A 21,244-nucleotide genomic window follows, 5' to 3' on the forward strand; every position below is an offset into this window, starting at 1 on the left:
GTGGTTAGCACTGTTTGTGTGAATCAGGATTAGCACAGCTTTTGAAGTTGGATGATTTTGTTCACATTCACATCTCATATTATTCTGCCAAGATACCTAATGCACCCATAGCCAGCTGGGATGTCCGTTTCATGTTAGGCTTGTTTGTTAGACTGTCATGTTAGACTGTCTCTCCTGTGCCTTGTGAATGAATATTTTCTAAGGATGGTGAATTAGTCAGCAAGGAGAGAAATAAGCTCAGCCCTCAGCACAGAAAATCCTGTTTTTAAATAAAAATAGTACCATAAGCACCACAATCACTACATTACATTTTCCCCTGAACTTCCACTGTGTCTGCATTTCTTTAAGCAGTGTCACTGTCATTTACATACATACCGTTTCAAATCCTCCATAAGCCTTGACCATGTACAGTACATTGGTCTGTAGGCTACAGATTTAATTTAAATGTGTAAAAGTGCACTGTATGTGTGTGAGTGTGTGTGTGTGTGAATGTGTGTGTTTGTGTGAATGTGTGTGAGTTTGAGTGTGTGTGTGCGAGTGAGTTTTTTCACAAACAGTAAAACACAATACAAAATGTTTATCTTTCTAACATTTTTGTTTTCACTTACAGTGAGTAAGCAGTGGAACATATTGTTGTCATGTATTTAATGCACTGATTAATAATCTGAGTTAATAGTAGAATGAATCCATGCATATTTACTTCCAGAATTAAAGCGTGGGAGCACGGTGGCTTAGTGGTTAGCACGTTTACCTCACACCTCCAGGGTTGGGGGTCGTGTGGAGTTTGCATGTTCTCCACGTTGCCTCAGGGGTTTCCTCCGGGTACTCCGGTTTCCTCCCCCGATCCAAAGACATGCATGGTTGGATGGTAGGTCTGGAAAATTGTCCTTAGTGTGTGATTGTGTGAGTGAATGAGAGTGTGTGTGCCCTGCGATGGGTTGGCACTCTGTCCAGGGTGTATCCTGCCTTGATGCCCGATGACGCCTGAGATAGGCACAGGCTCCCCGTGACCCGAGGTAGTTCGGATAAGCGGTAGAGATGAATGAATGAATGAATGAATGAATGAATGAATGAATGAACTAAAGCGTCAGTCGGTTGTGAAACATTTTGTGACACAGTGCTTTACATCACTCTCACCAGCAGAGGGCGACGTCCAGCTCTGAACCTTTATCTGATACTATTGTGCTGAGAGCACTAGGGGGTCGTGTTATTCCCCTAACGTCCGCCAGGTGGCGGTGTGCTCTCCCTTACTTTCAGCAACAGCAGTAGAAGAAGGAGAGACGACGTGACGTGTTTCCGTTTCAGTGAGCAAGGGAACATACAGAAAGGTAAATAGTTACTCCGAATGTTATAAGTGATTATAACGAATGTTCATACGTGACTCTGGTGTCCTGAAATGTTAAAAGTAAATACAAAATGTGTAACTAATCGAGGCAGCTAAATCCAACGCATGTTATTGTAGTGTTTGTGGAGGTCACAGTTTGTGGCTGAATCACAAATTACACCTAGTGACTATGTGTAGTGCACTACAGAGGGCGCGGAAACTTTGATGTCGCACCCTATCTAGTGCACTTGTTTAGAGAGAAAGGCGGCGTTTAGGATACAGCCCAAGTTGTCTGTTAACGTTAGCGTTTAAATTGGGGAAAAAAATGATCAAAATTACATTTTACAAAGTTTCAGCTTCGTCACATCGCTGATGTGGAGTCTGGGTTTGTATCTTAGAAAAATTAGCGTGATTTAAGAACCATTGCTTTGCTAACGTTAGCTCATTATTATTATTATCATTATTATTATTGTTATTATTGTTATCATCATCATCATCATCATCATTATCTATGATAATTCATCAATACAGCATTATTTTTAGTATTGTTGTTCTTCTTCTTCTTATTGTTACTATTAATATTTATAGTAATAATAATTATAAATAATAATAACAATAATAATAACAACAATAATAACGATAATAATAATAATAATGATAATAATTAATATTGTTATTATTGTTATTAATATGTATTATTAAAATTATTATAATTATTTACTATTAGTATAAATATTATTGTTATTATTATTATCATCATCATCATCATCATCATCATTATTATTGATGATAATTCATCAATACATCATTATTGTTAGTATTCTTCTTCTTCTTCTTCTTATTGTTACTATTAATATTTATTATTATTGTTATTATAATTATTTACTTTTAGTATAAATATTATTGTTATTATTATTATCATTATCGTTATTATTATTGTTCTTATTATTAGCATTATTATTATTAGCATCATTATTATTATAAATGGTATTATTATACATTTTTTATAATTTTTTTTATCATCAGCATTATTATTATTATTATATTTTTTATTATTATTATTATTATTATTATTATTATTATTATTATTATTATCATCAGCATTATTATTGTTATTATTATAGTTCAGTGTTCAATTCAGCTAGAACTCATGAAATTATTTTCTAAAGCTCAGTATTGCAATAACATACAGTCTTTACATTTCCATCAGCTTATAACACTTTAAGACTTTGTATGATATAGCAATGCAGTAATAAGGACAATGTTTTACACTATAAGGTCAAAGAAACTGTTGCCACCTACAAAGTTAGAAGCACACGGTTGTCTTGAAAGTCTTTGTTTACTGGAAATCAGAGACTCGCACCTTGTTCATGACAATGTCCCTGTACACAAAGCACAGAGCTCCACAAAGACATGGTGTGTGAAGTTTGGAGTGAAGAACTTGAGTGTCCTGCACTGAGCCCTGACTTTGACTCAACACCACTGAACACCTTTGTGATGAACTGGAACACAGACTGAACCCCAGACCTCCTCACTCTTACATCATCAGTGTCTGATCTCACTGATGCTCTTGTAGCTGAATGAAAAAAATCCACACAGTCACAATACAACATCTTATTATACCAGCTAAGGGGGATAAAAATCGAGGGGTAATGGGATGCTTAACAATCTTATATGGGCCTTATGGTCAGGTGTCCACAGAGTTTTAGTAATAGTCTCTCGCTGAGACAGTTTAAACGAATCATTTCCGATGATGATGAAATTGACTTCCACCGTGCGTGTAGCTTCATACAGTAACAGACATCATACAGACCATGTCACACATGTTTCCATCAGGAGAGGATGCTGGCTTGTCTTGGCTGTCCTGGACTGAGTCGCACGCTCAGCTCAGGAGTGCTAAATCTGCCCAACACTTTCGTGTCTCGTGCTCCCACGATCTCCACTTCGATCAGCAGAGGAAGCCAAGCAGCATTAGTCCGCTTCAACAGCACTGCTCAACAGGTACTCCACCACGTCCCTTTGTAGATAACTTGTTATTAATCGTTTACATTTAGCCATCGATAAGGAGAGTGTGGTTTAAAGGACCTCTATATTATATGGTCACATTTGTATGACATGCATATACACATTTGGTTTGCTGTGTCATTCAGGAAAATGTCAAGAAAACAAAGTTTGGACCTTTGGCTGATCAGGACAGAATCTTCACCAACCTTTATGGGCGACATGACTGGAGGTATTTAGTTTAAGTTTCTTAGTTATTAGTGTAAAATTATTTAAAATATTTAAATTAACACGGGCTGAATTTAGGAAATTCTGATATATTTTTCTGAGATATCAGGGATATTGTGACATCTATTTAATTCACCAAATAAATTTAATTGCAAACTTGAAGCAGCTTATTTGGCATAAAATTATGTTGAATTTATTATCAATGATTTTTTAATTGTTAAATGGAAAATGGTAAATAGTTTTTTATTTTTACATATGAACACGTTTTTGTAAGAAAAATTATATTTATTTTAGTAGAAATTATATTCAGTCTGTCTGCGATGAGAAGAATGAGAGCATCATATAAATCATGAAATACTTTTTTGGTTGCCTTCTTGAGCAGGGTTTTTTTTTAATGCAGCACTACTGTAGCTAAAAAAAAGCATCTGATATTTTTGTCATGTTGTCTGTCTGTAATCTGGTGTGTGTCTGGTTGAGAACGGACACTGAGGTTCTTTATTTATCTAACGTTAACAAAAAAAAAGATTTGCTCAGGTTTTTCCTGCGTTTTAGGCTGAAAGGTGCATTAAATCGTGGAGACTGGTACAAGACCAAGGAGATCTTGGAGAAAGGAGTGGACTGGATCCTCAACGAGATCAAAGTGTCTGGTCTGCGTGGTCGAGGAGGTGCTGGATTCCCCACAGGGATGAAGTGGGGCTTCATGAACAAGCCCAGCGATGGCCGGTTAGTTAGACTTTATTAAACGCTGAACGTTTCATGCCTTGAAAACCTCACAGTCCTCTCAAAGCAGCACACTGGTCTTTATTTCTCTCCTCAGGCCCAAGTACCTGGTGGTGAACGCTGATGAGGGAGAGCCTGGCACCTGCAAAGACAGAGAGATCATGCGCCATGACCCTCACAAGCTAGTGGAGGGTTGCCTGGTGGCTGGGAGAGCCATGGGAGCTCGTGCTGCTTATATCTATATCCGTGGAGAGTTTTACAACGAGGCGTCAAATCTTCAGGTGAGATCAGAACCAGACACAGGATTTACATTAGAATAAGGCTGTTTAAAATCCGTTACCGTTTCTTATTGTATATTCTGTCACTGGATTTGTTGAGTTGTATATGATCTATAATATGTCCACATTGTTAAATTACAGTGAATTGAATCTTTTCCCAAAATGCATGAAAGCAAACTTATTTTCCTTTCGCTGCCTTTTGGAAAAGAAAGAAACAAAACGCGTTTATTAACAACCCAAAATGTCAGTGTTATAAATAGAGACTGATGGACAGGACAGACGCTGGACATTTAAAGTTTGTATTTGAAAAGCTACATTTCTGGTTGCCATGGTAATACGTTTGTGACACCCTGGTGATGGAAGGTTTTAATTGATTAGATGAAAGCAAGTTCGTGAAAAAGAGCTGCTGATTTTATTGTGCTTAACTAAACGATTTCAAAAATAACATAGAGGAAACACGTGCTCAGAGTAAAACACACACAGGCTCATGACAGGATGTTGATGCGAACAGTCAGCTGTGCTCATCTGTTAGTATTCAGTCTCTAAGATTTCTTCCTTCATTCACAACCTTCACTTAATCACGCCCTCACTTTATTAGTAAACATGGTCACAGTTCTGTATTTTAAACAGATGTACCGTGTTTTCTGAATCTGGAGCTTGTGGATACCTTATAAGGTTAATCTCGCTCAGCTCAGCTCAGTCCTGTTGATTTTGGAGTTTTCATGGAGTTTGAGATTTTTTCTGTTCAGGTTGCCATTAATGAGGCGTACGGTGCGGGGCTGATTGGAAAGAACGCCTGTGGCTCTGGCTACGACTTTGACGTGTTTGTGATGCGTGGTGCCGGCGCTTACATCTGCGGAGAGGAGACGGCTCTGATCGAGTCTATTGAGGGGAAACAGGGGAAGCCCCGTCTGAAGCCCCCTTTTCCAGCTGACGTGGGTAAGATTTCTTTAATTGCTGTCTGAAATATTTGTGCCATTGATACTTGTATAACATCTGCTTGGAAGTAAGAATCATTAATTCAGCTGTATTTACACAATCTGCCCTCGTACATACTACCGCTTGCCATAGATCCGTTATATCATAGTCCATGATTAAATAGCAACAGAAACCGGCCTTGTGGAAACTTTTGTCAGTAAGTGGCACGATTAACCTTTAAAATCTGTTTTCTTGCTGCTAAAATGAAACATTCTCCACTGTTTACCTGCGTTGTATAATACAAGATGAAGGTGAAGCAGTGAGTGCTGTTTGTCACGGATCACATCGCTCTACTATCACTCTCATTGGTAGTCAGTCCGTATTTGCATAAAGTTAAACTTTTCACGAGTTTGTCTTTTTTTTGTTTTTGGACACGCCCACATCTAGCCACTAACACTGTGGAAGTAGTCTCCATCATCAACAATCTCTGGTCGGTTTGTCCCTGAGAATCAGCAACAGTCTATCACATGACAAACCAAGAAAAAAAACACACCCACTGAATTACACATTTACAGATTGTACCCCAAGTTCACTAAATTCAGATATACTTCTTGTTGTGAATACAGGAGACTCACACACACACACACACACACTTTTACACATTTAAAATAAACATATGTTTCTTATATCAAAGATTCAGATTGTCCAACCTCAAGTCGTCAAGTCAAGAAGCTTTTATTGTCATTTCAACCATATATAGCTGTTGCAGTACACAGTTAAATGAGACGACGTTTCTCCAGGACCATGGTGTTACATAGAACAAAGACAGGGCTAAGGACTTAGTAAGTTATTCCTGGTTGCACAGTTGCACTTTATGTAACAGTGCAGAACAAGACAGTCCAGAACAAAAGACAGTGCAAAAAAAATTACAAGACAATACAAAAAAGACAATAAACAGAAACAGCGCTGACCAGTGTAAATACAGTATGTTCAACAATATTGCATGCAGTAATACTATAAAGAACACGGTTTCATAGAAGCAGGTCCCTGAGATAATGTAAAGTGTTGTGCAAACCAGCAAACAACTGAAATGTGAGACAGCATGAGCAACAAACAAAAAGTTTGCAAAAGCAGCATGTAAACAGGTTGATGGATGTTTATTGGAAGTGTGTGTATATGGTGCAGGTCTGTAGAGTCCATACAGATGATGTGCTTGTGTATGTTGTGCTCAGAACTGGTCAGTTCCAGTTATTAAGCAGTCTGATGGCTTGTGTGAAGAAACTGTTACACAGTCTGGTCGTGAGGGCCCGAACGCTTCGGTATCTTTTTCCAGACGGCAGGAGGGTGAAGAGTGTGTGTGAGGTGTGTGTGGGGTCATCCACAATACTGTTGGCTTCAGCGCATCTGGGAGGGAGGCATCGCTATCACAAGCAGGTGAAGCTGTCTTGTAGTTTGTGATCGCCTGTATGCCCTGCAGTGATGCGCGGGTCGGGTTTTTTCCAACCCGTGGGTCCCGTTTTTATGAAATTATCGGCCCGCCCCAGCCCGCCCCGCCCCGCTCCACTGTTTCTATTTTTTCAACCCGCCCTGCCTCGCACCAGTGACCATTAAATAGACGCATTGTAATGCAAATGAAAGCAGGTTTTATTTCACTATAGAAACCAGCATGGTCATATTAACACCAAGATATAAACATTTTCAACATTTACAAAGCATTGTTTGTAATTATCTCTATAGAAGACCTATAAATAAACACCTATAGGTCTAACAAATTACAGTAGCCTATTTTAAAACAGAAAAAGGTTTAGGGAAAAGATTTTTATAGGCCTACAGTTTACAGCCTATGCTACATAAACACTGAACTTTTGTTTTATTTAACACACGGAAATGTTCATTTAGCGTTTTTACGTTCACTGTGCAAAAAAAGAATATTGCATCCACTGTACCTGGATTTAATCTATTTCGCCTAGCCTCGAGCACCCGGCTGGGATACAGGGAATCATTTTTGACACTTTAGCAAGCACGGGAAAGGCGGCTGACTGCGACTGCCAGAGGCTTAGAATGTCCTCTCCGTCCCAGAAGAACTGACCCTCAATGTACCTTAGCGCTGAACCTCGTCTCTCTCGGCAAATTCTTCACTTCCATCCTCCCATTCACTAAACTCATCTCTTTTTCTTTTGACTCTCTTGGCTTCGTCAACTAAAAGGTAAAATATAACAATATTTAATATTTTACACGTAGGCCTACATTAGACCACTGTAGCTATAATGTAAGACCCAAGCCTATAGGCCTATTCGCTGGTGCTACTCACCTCGAGGCGTTGCCTCTGGCTCCGTTGCCGGGACACTTGCTGGAGGTGTTAGCATACAGTTAAATTCCCTGACAAGTCTTCTGGCCTGCTCGTACACGGCGTTTCTTTCCTCCGCTTGAAACATCTTCATGGACTTAAAACGAAGACAAAAAAACGTTCCAAGCTTGTGTGTGATGCTGATGGACATTTTCTCGTTTAGCAGCTGCGTTGCCAGTGCCTGAATATAAACCATGTACTCCGGATCACCGTATTGGGGCTCGCAGTGTTTCTTTAGTTTAAAAAACCAAAGCATGACCAGTTGAATAGTTGGATACTTATCACCCTCCATCTCTTCACTCGCAGTTTTAAAAGGCAACAAAAACTCAGTAACTGTGTTCAACACATCCAGCTGAATGCCATCAATTCTGTGGAGCTGATCTTTCTCCTTCAAGGCCTGTTGGATTTCATGGTACTGCTTACTGACTGACTGCATCATCGCAACTTTACTATTCCATCAGGTTTCGCATTCCTGCATCACAGTGTGTGGGAGCTGTACCACAGTCTCGGATTTTTTCAGGTATCTCACAAGGCTTTTGCACTTCTCAGTGGTATCACTCACATCAAGCATGTATGTTGGTGTGTTCTTTTTTTATATCAAACGTGTGTTTGAGAACGATCATCCACTTGTAGCTGCGAAGAGCAGCTTTTATGTTTGCGCCCTGGTCAGTTACAAACACTTTTGATAAGCGAGCAGGGTCAATACCAAAGTCATGCAGCTCCTTAATGATTTGGTCGTGGATGTTGTGCGCTGTTTTTTTATGAGTAGAATCAAATTCAGCTGTGGTTATGACACGGCTCTCCAATTTCCAGTCGTCATTAATGAAGTGACCAATAAACGCCGTGTATGCCCGTTTGTTGAACTCATCAGTCCACATGTCAGTGGTAATAGCTATGCCATAATCCAGAGCTTTATTTATGTTCTTTGAGAGGATTTCTTTTTTTTCTGTCGTGGTTGCTTTGGCTCTGTCGCAAACAGTTTGCCTGTGAGGGAGTACACTGCTGGCATCCACACGTCCGTAACGTGAACCAATGTTAATTAGACACTGGGCTACGGTATGAAATCCATCTCCAGATACTATGTCGAAGGGCCGCAGATCTTGACAGCACAATTCAACACAAGTGTCTGTAACCTTGGACTTGACATGTGCTGGTACTTTACTTTTGAGAAAAGCGGTAATATTTTGAGACGTGTCGTCCTTTTTCTTAGACCCCCCACAAATATGCCTTGACATGCTGGAAGTTCCTGTTTTGTGGCTCTCGTGTTTGTATATTTTTTCACACGAGTTGCACTTAACATAGCCAAACTGCTGTTGTCTCCTGCTGCAACAATTTCTGAGAACCTGTCCCAAACATAAGATTTTGCAGATTGACCTTCTTTTCTTCAGATTTTGTAAATTCCCAACCTTAATTTCACTCGCACTTTGTCTTCCATTTTCATTATCTGTTTTATTGTTGTGGCTGTGGCAGGAGCTGATTGGCGCTTTCATGACGCGAAGCCAAAGATTTGGGGTCATCACGGAAATTACGTTGCTACATAGGGCTACGTATTGTAACCTTGTCAAAGAATCACATAAAATATAAAAATATATATTCCAAAATATTCCAACATGTGTTTTTATATTTTGCTTTTAATGACCCACCCCGCAGTAAAGTGTAAATTTTTTTACCTGTGGGTTATGAGACGACCCATGCATCACTAATGCCCTGCCACATGCGCCGGGTGTCCCCGCTGTCCTGGAAGTGGCTGTAGATTATCTGCGCGTGTGTGCGATTCTTTGCCTCTCTGATGGCTCGGGACAGTTTGGCCCTTGCTGTTTTTAGGGCCGCCCTGTTCTGAAGGCTAGGTCTGTAGTCCTCAGCAGCACACGCACGTTAGCAATCATCCATGGCTTCTGATTGGAGTGTGTAGTGATGGTCTTGGAGACGGTCATGTCATCAATGCACTTGCTGATGTAGCTGGTCACTGATTACGTGTACTTCTCCAAGTTGATGGAGTCACCGTTGGTTGCAGCCTCCCTGAAGATGTTCCAGTCAGTTTACTCAAAGCAGTCCTGAAGAGCAGAGGTGGCTTCCTTCTGGCCATATTTTCACCTGCTTCAGAATCAGTTCTGAGCTTTTGACGACTGGTCTGTATGCTGGAATTAGCATAACAGATGTGTGTTCTGAGTAGCCGAGGTGGGGGCGGGGCTCCGCACGATATACCCCGGGAATGTTTGTGTAAACAAGATCCAGCGTGTTTTCACCTCTCCTAGCAAAGTCCACATACTGGTGGAATTTAAAGAGTCAACCTGTGTATCAACCTCAACCTGTACAGTATGTCAGGTAGAGTCTATTCCAGCAGTAGGTCTTGTACAGATGTGATTCATCCACAACACAAACAGGGTTTAAGCTTATTCGTGTCCATCAGCACCAGACTGAGAGAAAACATTCATCACTGTTTCTACACAAAGGTCAGTGACGTAGCTTTCACAGGTGAGAGCAGCATACAGGTGAACAAAGGCAGGAATTGACTTTGTATATAGACGCAGTATGAATAAAAATGTATGGAAACTTTTTTGTATTCTTTATATTTATTAACTGTCTTCTTGCAGGAGTGTTTGGTTGCCCAACAACTGTTGCGAACGTAGAAACAGTGTCTGTAGCTCCGACCATCTGCCGCCGAGGAGGCACGTGGTTTGCTGGTTTCGGTAGAGAGAGGAACTCCGGCACGAAGCTCTTCAACATCTCGGGTCATGTGAACAACCCCTGCACCGTGGAGGAGGAGATGTCTATTCCCATGAAGGAGCTGATTGAGAGGCATGCAGGTACGCGACACCTGTGTTAAACTCCATGCATTGGGGTTTGTGTCTTATGTGGAGTTCCACATGTTCTCAAGTTTTTATAACAAAGTTACTAAACATTTGAAATCCTGCTTTCAGGCAGTGGCTCCAGGATTTCACAATTTGGAATGCAGAAATTAACACAAAATCTAGCAAACTCGCTAATATCTGTTTGAAATGTTTTAAACATGCCAGTTTTTCTGCAGATTCGGCTGAATATTTGTCATTTGTAGTCATTCACAACACATTCAACCAAAACCATCTCCCATTCACAACTATTACAGAAAGTCTTTAAACAAGTCTTTACTGTGCTTCCAATTTCGACATTTCAACAAAGTAGTTTACAAAAAAGAAATTCTTTTATTTTATTTCATGTTTCATCACAGAGCAACAAAATCAAGCATTTATGTCAACAATCTAAACAAAAACCCCTGAATTTCTTATGATCCACTCAGGGGCTTCTTGCAGGAGACAAGACCACTACTGATCTCCAAGCCTGATCTGTTACAGTATATCATAGACCCTTGATGTAGATAGCAACAGAACCCGGCCCTGTGGAATGTGCTCAGTAACCTGAATAAAACATTTGTCGTCATCTTGGTGCTGCTGTAAAGATACAGTTGATACTGTCTTCTGTGGTTGTGGATTTGTAACCTTCTTCTCTGCTGTAGGTGGTGTTCGTGGAGGCTGGGATAACCTCTTGTGTGTGATTCCCGGCGGTTCGTCCACACCACTTATTCCTAAACATGTGTGTGAAGATGTTCCGATGGACTTTGACGGTCTCATACAGGCTCAGACCGGTCTGGGTACTGCAGCTCTCATAGTCATGGACAAATCGGTGGGTGAAAAGTTAACCGGCATTTAATGTGACATCAGAACGACAAGCTACAATTTTAATCAGATTATAGATGGAGATGTTAATTTTTATAATATGGTTTGTTAATGAACCGATGAATGATGGAGGTTCTACAAGAACATAAGCAGCGATGCTGAAACGCAAGAACTCCTTGAAAACACACTACCTATAAGCACCTATGTTTTACACCTAGTGTATGTCCAGGACATAAAATGTGCTGAATATTAAGGTTTGATTCAAACGATGAAGCCATGGAGTAATGCCTATATTAAATATTTGCAAGAGAACTTCAACATGACAGTCAAGAAGGAAATCCTGACCAGGGTGATGAGGCCCAAGAAGTCAGGCAGCTCCAAAGCCAGTACTTGCTTTTTACAATAAAGAAACACTATTTCTATTTCAATACATTCCTTAGTAGAGGAAAAACAGTAATTAGAAAAGAAGGCTTTATTTATTTTTTTTTAAAATATATATATATTACGGCACAGTAAAATCCTTTCTTTACATATCCCAAAGAAGGAGGCTGCGGTCAGAGTACAGCGTCAGCCATGATACAGCACCTCTGGAGCAGAGTGTGTTAAGGGCTTTGTTCAGGGGCCCAGCAGTGGAAATTTAGCAGTCCTGGGACTTGAACCCTTATCCTACAATTAACATCCCAGGGCATTAACAAAAGTATCTTACAGAAGTTCCACAGTCAGTAAAAATTTCTCCAGTACTAATTACATGTCCCTAAAGTTTTTCCACCAGAGTTGTAACAGGCCCATGTGGAATCTTGTGCTTTGTAGGATGTCATCAGAAACAATGCTGGAATTTAATGTGAAAAAAAGCTCTCTTTTCATTACAGACGGATGTAATCCGTGCAATTGCCCGGCTGATCGAATTCTATAAGCACGAAAGTTGTGGTCAATGCACCCCCTGCAGGGAAGGTAAGGAACTGCACATCAGGATTGGTTTCTCTGTTGATACTGTGTGATGAATAATGGTGCGTTCCAGTCATGTCGGAAAGATCGTGTTTACGAGTTGAGTGTTCATGAACGCCACCACAAAGCCATAATTACGAATAGGAAGAAAACGTAGCACAATCAGTCTATGATTGCAATTAATTAAAAGTGCCACCTCCATTTTGTGCGACTTGAACGCACTTGGCAGCGTTATTTTGAATTCCCAACTTGTAAATACGAACCTCACGGGACTTGGGAACACAGAGAAACAGGACTGTCATTTAATGTTGTGCAATATCCCTGAGTTCATCACTTCTGTTATAGCTGTAAACGGCCGATCTCTCAACAGCTTCTCTTCTTTTTATTTATTTTAATATGAATCAATTCTAATTCTTCTTTTCTCAGGAGTGGATTGGATGAATAATATGATGTGGCGCTTCGTTAAGGGAGACGCACGGGCAGCAGAGATCGATATGATCTGGGAGCTCAGCAAACAGATCGAGGGTCACACCATTTGTGCTCTGGGTGATGGAGCTGCATGGCCTGTACAGGTACAATACAGAACATGATGCATTTATAATATTAATAGTGCTTTAATATATTTGGTTAATTATTTTTATTACATGATTTGTGTCCAGGGTTTGATCCGTCACTTCCGCCCCATTATGGAGAGCAGGATCCAGCAGTTTCAGCAGAAACAAGCAGCTCAAGCTTAATTTCAGCATCTCCTCTTTCCCCTTTTACCTGGATATATGTTATTATTTAAGAATAAAAGTGTTCTCTGCACTTATATCTGGACTGCCATCATCATCCAACTTGTGACACTGTTGCATCCAGTCTAACAATAACTAATAAAATTCTGTGATTATTAGATTCAGCTGTTGTCCATGGATATGTGTCTTAACTGCTTAGCTATAATTAGTGCACAGATCAGTGGTGGTCATATTTAAAGTGACATTAATACACTCCATCCTTCCTCAGTCACAACACATAGGTAGTGTTGATTTTTATGAAGATTTCATGTCCTGTATAATCCAAAACTATATTTCATGCTGAATAGAGATGAGAGTAGAACAAAGGCATTTTACAGTCTGTCTCTATGTGGTTAGAACTACATTGTTGATCTAAAATAAGTGACATAAATGAACACTTTCCTCAAATTAACACACTGTATTCTTCACTTCTGTTTTATCTTCATATGGATTTAATTGAATATTTTAATGGAAACCACATAATATGTTTGTCACATAATTCTTGTAGTACATTTTTACAAATGTACAAAACTTCTAAACACGTTTAAATATTAAAACATCTAATTTTGTTAACAATAGACCCTATAGATGGATAGATAGACAGACGGATACATAGATCGAGAGATGTTTATGTACACTATATAGCCAAATGTATATCCAGCTGTCCATCACACCCAGATTTGGTTCTTCCCCAAACTGTTACCACAATGTTGGAAGCAGACATTTAAATGTACATCATTTGACAATCACTTGTATAGAATGTCTTTGTTAGCTGTAGTTTCACTTTTTCCCATCACCAGAGACTGGAATCCTGTTCCATCATGACAATGCTGCAATATATAAAGCACAGAGTTCCATGAAGACATGAGACAGAGCCTTGACTCTGACTCAAAACCACTGAACACCTTTGATGAACACAGACTAAACACAGGCTGAACCCCAGACCTCATCAGACACTGATGATGTAAGAGTGAGGAGGTCTGGGGTTCAGCCTATGTTTAGTCTGTGTTCTTGTAGCTGAATGAACACAAATTCAAACAGACACACAACAACATCTAGTGGAAAGACTTCACAGAAGACTGTAGCCTCTTTTTTGGAAAAAAGGGAAACAACTCAGTATTTTTGCCATACTTTTAGAATGGGATGTTAAATAATTTTGATCAATTAGTTTACCTAGAAATACACCAATCTGGAACAATCAGTTATTCAGAATGAAAATCTAATGTACACATCATTTTTAAATTCAGTTTCAACTGAAGCATAAAAACTATATACTATAAAATTGTATAATAAATGAAATAATGTTATCCTAACATTATTAATGTTTATATAAAATGGAAGAAGTATCCACTGTTCTAATAGAATTACTGTTAATTAAATAGAAAATAATCTTTACAACTGAAAAATATATTTGTGACAAGAAAAGATTAAATTTATGAGCTCATTTTGTAGAATGTGTAAAATGTGGTAGATATAGACTTCTTTATGAATGTTTTTAGGTCTGTGAAATGCATGCATGGAGATCCAGCATATGTAAAGTTAAAATCTAGTTCCTTCTGCACTGAGGTACATTTTGAATTTAGAATATACAGAATACAGAATTTCCTACAGGTTAGCAGGTTGTAACTTATGCAGTTATAATGAAATCTTCGAAAAGTAGAAATCCCTGCAAGTCACGTTTGGAAAGAATGAATGAAATATTAAACATTAATTGTAATTAATTATATGCTAATATAATAAAAAACAATGAATATGGCAGAGACGGTGCAAAGAGAGCTTCAGCAGAGAGGAGCAGTTACCATTAGTAACAAAGAATGCAGCAGCAGAAGTGAAATAACCATTCTTGTATTAGTATTAGCTACTTTACTAGCAATATGAAAAACTGCTGTGTTTCTCTGTAAAACTCTTCAAAACCATAATTTCTCATGAAACTTTCTGTTTCTTCCCACTTCTTCACTCCCATCTTTTCTCTCATGGGTCTCTCTTGTTCCTCTCTCGTCTTTGACTCTTCCAGCTCTCTTCTGAGTCTCTCATGTTCTTCTCTCATTCTTGTCTTCTCCTTGTCTATCCTGAGTCTCTCTTGTTCCTCTCTCATTCTTTTTTTCTCCTCCTGCCTGAATCTCAGTGCTTCCTCATACAGCTTATTGGAATAGCAGGTTCCTCTGTTGTCTTTCACCATTCTGTCTATCTTCTCCAGTAGCTCACTGAACTGCTCTCTGTAATTTGGTTGTTTATTGTTGAAGATGTGATATCTACCTCCACACTCATCGACTAGTTTACTGAGAGAGCTGTTCTCCTGAATCAACTCATCCACACTCTTATCCTCTAACGAGTCTGCATTGGTGAATGGAATTATTGTGTATTTTTCATCTCTCTTCCTAAAATCAGCTCTAATTTCGGGAAAATTAACTTCTGTTAACAGGATGGACATAAAGGAAAGCATGAGGTCCTGGACTGGTCAGATAAATCCTCGTTCCTATCTCCATTCTTTTCTTCTCTTTGCTGATATTTGTATCAAATAACCAAAATTGAAACACAAATATATTCCCTGAATTTTATTCCATTGCTAATGAGAAACACCTTATTGCATTTATGCAAATATATAAATCACAGCTGATTCCCATCTCTGAACCACACTCAGGTGTTGAGGTTTTTTCAATCGCATGATCATATGTTCTAAAAGAAGACTCTTTGGTCTGATCTTGTGTGGAAAAGGAACAATATAGAGCAACACAAAGAGAGAGAGAGAGAGAGAGAGAGAGAGAGAGAGAGAGAGAGAGAGAGAGAGAGAGAGAGAGAGAGAGAGAGAGAGAGAGAGAGAGAGAGAGAGAGAGAGAGAGAGAGAGAAAGAAAGAAAGAAAGAAAGAAAGAAAGAAAAATGCCTGCACGAGGGAGAGGAAGACGAGCACCAGGACAAGGGAGAGGAGTGGGGTAAGGACAAGGACAAGGGAGAGGAGTTAGAATGCGTGGTGGCGCTCAAAGAAGGACCAGAGCTAGGGCAACTGATCAAATAAGAGCTACAATCATTGACCATGTCATAAACCACGGGCTATCATACAGAGAGGCTGGTGAACGAGTACATTCAAATCTCAGCCGGGTCACAGTGGCATCCATTGTCCGTATTTTCAGAGAAGGTTTTTGACCATTGTCCACATGACCATATGTCCCTCCTGGATGCAATGGATGCTGCATGTCAAGACATCACAGCTGAAGACTGCCAGGGGTCGATAAGGCATGCCAAAAGATTCTTCCCACGATGCCTTGCCAGAGAAGATATCAGGTGTGATGTGGTTGAGAACATGTGGCCAAATGTAGAAGACCGGGCATATTAGAAGATTGCTTTTTCTCTTTGTATATCTTGCAGTAATGTCCTTTTGCAAATAAAGTCTTTACTGTGTCTATATTGTTTTACATAAATTGTACATTTTATAAAGCTACTCTGAGATGGTCATTACAGTTTTTCTTAAACTACAGATTGCTTAAACACATTTGCCCACTCTGACATCACATTTTCAAAACAGTTAACACACAGGATAAAACTGAAGCTCAATGGCCAAAATGACTCATTTTGTTAGCAAAATGCTCTAACACTCACAAAACATTAAAAACATGCAACATAAGGAAATATTTCCATCAAACACCACAACTTGTGGTCAAATTAATTTATTCCAATCAATCATTACACAATGGACAACAAAATACAAAATGCAGCCATCAATATGAAATATGATACTTTACAAACTCTAAAGGATACTGGAAAAAAAGGTACCAAAGAAAACTTATGGGTGGAAATACCATTTTTTTAAAAAGAAATATATATATATTATCTTTCACATTTAGTCTATTCGTTCTTGATGATTATGCCACAGGTTCTCATCAACATCATACTCATCAAGGTATTACAATAAAAAAATCTGTACCTGCACATACTGGAATCGTGCCTCCTTTACGATGTCAGAGTTTCTTTGAAATGGAACTCTGTACAGCTGCTTCATTTTGACATGGTTTTGTTTGAGGATTCAATCTATAGTTGCCAAACTCACACTGTTTATATTTCTAAATGCCCCCTGATCTGCAGTTAGTGTTGCCTGGATTTCACGCAGTCTGATTGCATTGTTTGCCACTACCATATCTACAATGGCAGACTCCTGTTCAATACTAAATATCTTTCGTCTGCCACCAGTGTGTGGTAATGTGTGGATTCTATAAAGTAAAGCAAAAAGCATGTCAAAATTGACATTACCGTATAACAGTCACCTAAATGGGATTGATAAAACATCTGCATTACAGTAGACACAATTTGTTCTGCTAACAGGGCAATACAGTAAAGCTGAAATACACAGTGGTATACATTACAGTAACACTGTGAATTACTTGTTCTCATTCTGAAAAAGCCTGACAATAGATGCCACAGTGCTCCCACTCAAAATGGGCTGGACCCTTTCTCAAGCCTTTCTAAAAGACAAGCCATGATTGATGACATGGTCAATAATTGTTGCCTGAATTTCATTTGAAACTTGAGCTTGATTTTGTCCTCTTGCTGCTGCAGCTCCTCCACCACGCATACAAACTCCTCTTCCTCAGGCCCCTCTGCCATGGCCTTTTACTCTCCTTCCGTGCCTACGGTCTCTTTGATCCATGTTTGCAAATAGCAACACAGGTGGCATCTTTTATAGATGGATGAGGACTGATTGCTGGGATTTTCAGTGATATTGGCTTTGCAATATCAACTTTTGTTATTGGACAATACCGGCAAACTGGAGCCAATGGAAATGCTTCTCTCCTTCGGTTAGCGTCTTTATTCCTCTGAGAACTTCAAAGCGGACCGCTTGAGGTAAATTATCTGGAATGACTGATTTACTACCCAGCTAACACATGACGTACTAGTTACATAATTTTTGGTAATTTCATGACTTACCAGCTGGCAACGTAACTGTTACGTCCTAGGGAGGTAATTTCATTACCATTGCAATACCAAATCACCACTACGGTCTCCTAATGTCGCGAGATAACCAAGTACGGTCCAGTTACGTACTATTTTGGTAATTTCATAACTTACTGGCAACGTAACTGTTACGTCCCAGGGAGGTCATTTCATTACTATTACAATTACATAAACATTCATTTCCTTTTCTATTTAGGTTAGCTTGTTAAAACTTTTCAGTCTCAAAGTTTCCCTTAAATAAGTCAAAATAGATTAAATATACCATGCCAAATACACCATCCAAATTGCACCAAGAAGATTGGAACAGACCAGTGTACTAAATCCATAAATGTCAAGACAAATACAGCAACAAGCAAAGATGCATTGACAGAGAGTCAAGAAATGATGATGAAAATAATTATTATTAATACTTCAGTAAAGTTCATTAAATCTATTCTGTTGTTAGTGTGGTCTTTAAACTTATGAGCTGTGTATGGACTGACAAAGGTGGTACATGAGGAAGCAATTTGACAAAAATGCAGTAAATAATTTAGGTGCATAAAAAAGCGTGCTCAAAATAAAGTATTTTCATCCTCATACAAAAGGAGGAGAAAAACTGCAAAAAGGTCCACTTTTTGTCTAACCCACACCAATCAGTAGCTAAACTCTGCCCTATTACATCTGAAGTGCATGTAGTGTTTCAACTGATTGCTTAGTGTTAGTTCTCTGTTAATGACACTTCACCTTGTGTGTTTGTGTGTCTGTGTGTGTGTGTGTGGGGGGGGGGGGCTGAGCATATACTGTAACTGCTTCATTGAAGGTCAGGGGTAAAATAAATAGCAAATGTAATCATGTATGTAATCATACTGAAGACAAATGAACCAGTCTATACAAATAAATAAATAAATATGTTGTTATTGTAAAGGATGTTTCTAATTCCTAAAATGCTGCATATACTGTAGCTTTCTGTCTGAGTCAAAGCTTCTGTAACTAGACATTCATTTTCCCTACAAGTATTACTTTACAAATCTCTGTTTCTGCATAGAAGGGCTGCATACTCATTCCAGACTCTTTTTTGTCTCTTTAAAATTTGTGGAAGGTCGTGAGTTCGAATCCCAAGGCCCCCAAGCTGTCACTCCTGGGCCCCTGAGAAAGGACCTTAACCCTCAATTGCTTAGCTGTATAAATAAGATAAATGTAAGTCACTCCGAATAAGGGCCTCTGCCAACTGCTGTAAATGTAAATGTAATAAACTCTGGATAAAGGCCTCTGTTAAAAAGCCATAACAGTAAAATTATAAAGTATAAATGAGGTCCCTTGATGCTCACCTTCATCACCTAATAAACAAGATAGCCCTCTCCTAGTTTAAAACTAACATTTTACCCTAACAACATTTTTACCCTTAACTTTAAATACAAATAAGCAAATATGAATATTTCTGAAATAGGGTAGATTTCTATCAGTTTTTATGCCCAGTGATTCAATACAAACTAAAATAAACTTACGGATTATTTCTGGTACCTCTTTGATTTTACTAATTAACTCTCTAACTTTGATCTACATTCTGTGAGAAGTTGTTGAAGACATGATATCTGTTTTGAAATATCTGTAGGACTTCTTTCTTCTATATCTAGGACTTATTCTTCTGTCTCTTCAAAAAATTCCCCAATCAGACGAACAGCTGGTTTTTCTTCAGCAGCAACTCTTTCTGTCTTTATCATCAATAGAATCACAGTGCGAGCTGACTCATCTAACTGGAAGAGAGACTGATATAGTGGTTTGGGAATCTCATTGCTTTCTTGACTGAAGATTCCTGGTGTGTCATACACATTAAGCGTCATTCCATCAAAAGTCTCGCTCTCCATCTGAACCTCCTGAGTTACAGCTTGAAGGCTCTCATTAGAAATAAAAACATTTCTTCTCAGTAAAGTGTTTCCTAAAGCACCTTTTCCATGTCCTGTTTTTCCAAGAAGAATAATGTTATATTGTAGGGGATGAACATTGTTATTCTGGAATGATGAATTTTTTCTATCCTCTTAAAATGACCTAATGGAACAAAAAAGGAGGAAATCTTTCATTAACTAATCCAGTATATCCTGAAAATACATTCACCTTTGGTGATTCTTAAGACACACTACTTTTTAACTGTAGAACTATTATGATACAGATAAGTGATGCAAAATGATGAAAAAAGATATTATATAAAAATATAAAATCTAATAAATAAGGATAAAATAAAATGTGTAAAAACAATATTTAGCCAGAGAGAATAAAATATGCGATATCAATGTGATATGAAAGTTTAAAAAAACGTCATTGAAATGAAAAGAGACCATGTAACGTTTAAAAACTGCATTTACAAAACAGGGTTATAAGATAAGATAAGATAAGATAAGATTAGATAAGATAAGCCGTTGCAACAGTAATATTTTTGTAAACCTTTCATGCTGGAATATACATTCTCTCCTTTTAATGAACATATTCTAAAAATCTAAGACCTTGTTAAGAATCTGCCCAGGTGAAGATGGGTCAGGATCGTCGTCTTGTACAAGAGCTTGTAGTGAAGCAGCTGATATAAAGGCATTCTCACGCAAGGTAGTCACGAGTTAACCTTCCGAAATGAAAGCAAAACTACTCCATTTGGTTATCACTGCCCTTCTCATGGAACTATGCAAAACAAAAAACAACATGCAAAAACACAGGTCTATTAGAATAAGGACGATTTTAATCTAACACATCCGGGCAAGTCGTGGCCTAATGATTAGAGAGTCTGACTCGTAATCCTAAGGTTGTGGGTTCGAGTCTCGGGCCGGCCACGACTGAGGTGCCCTTGAGCAAGGCACCGAACCCCCCAACTGCTCCCCGGGCGCCGCAGCATAAATGGCTCCCCACTGCTCCGGATGTGTGTTCACGGTGTGTGTGTTCACTGCTGTGTGTTTGTCACTTTGGATGGGTCAAATGCAGAGAACGAATACTGAGTATGGTTCACCGTACTTAGCCGTATGTCACGTCACTTTATCATTAAAAAGGCTCAAAATAAATCCACACAGAGCTGTATGTCACGTCACATCAGGTGGCAATTCAAAGCAATAGCATGGTCAAATCCTTAGAAATAAGATCCTATATACATCAA

The 21,244-nt window shown here is 38.8% G+C and overlaps 1 protein-coding gene across 1 annotated transcript; it reads left to right on the top strand.

Annotated features, from left to right (window-relative positions):
* The first annotated feature begins 1,176 nt into the window (after positions 1-1,176).
* On the top strand, positions 1,177-13,312 carry ndufv1 (NADH:ubiquinone oxidoreductase core subunit V1). Its single transcript, XM_027143888.2, has 11 exons — positions 1,177-1,328; positions 3,161-3,325; positions 3,475-3,557; positions 4,106-4,276; positions 4,371-4,554; positions 5,301-5,490; positions 10,411-10,623; positions 11,310-11,476; positions 12,339-12,420; positions 12,841-12,986; positions 13,074-13,312. Exons 2-11 carry the CDS (start codon positions 3,167-3,169, stop codon positions 13,149-13,151), a joined length of 1,473 nt encoding a protein of 490 aa, XP_026999689.2. The 5' UTR covers positions 1,177-1,328; positions 3,161-3,166; the 3' UTR covers positions 13,152-13,312.
* The last annotated feature ends 7,932 nt before the right edge of the window (positions 13,313-21,244 follow it).

The sequence above is a fragment of the Tachysurus fulvidraco genome, chromosome 7 (assembly GCF_022655615.1).
Source record: "Tachysurus fulvidraco isolate hzauxx_2018 chromosome 7, HZAU_PFXX_2.0, whole genome shotgun sequence".
NCBI lineage: Eukaryota > Metazoa > Chordata > Actinopteri > Siluriformes > Bagridae > Tachysurus > Tachysurus fulvidraco.

Excerpts from the sequence above, each read along its gene's own strand:
- ndufv1 (XM_027143888.2), top strand. The coding sequence starts at position 3,167 with ATGCTGGCTTGTCTTGGCTGTCCTGGACTGAGTCGCACGCTCAGCTCA. Across the intron at positions 12,421-12,840 it reads ATGCACCCCCTGCAGGGAAG|GAGTGGATTGGATGAATAAT; the intron begins GTAAGGAACTGC and ends TTCTTTTCTCAG. Across the intron at positions 12,987-13,073 it reads GAGCTGCATGGCCTGTACAG|GGTTTGATCCGTCACTTCCG; the intron begins GTACAATACAGA and ends ATTTGTGTCCAG.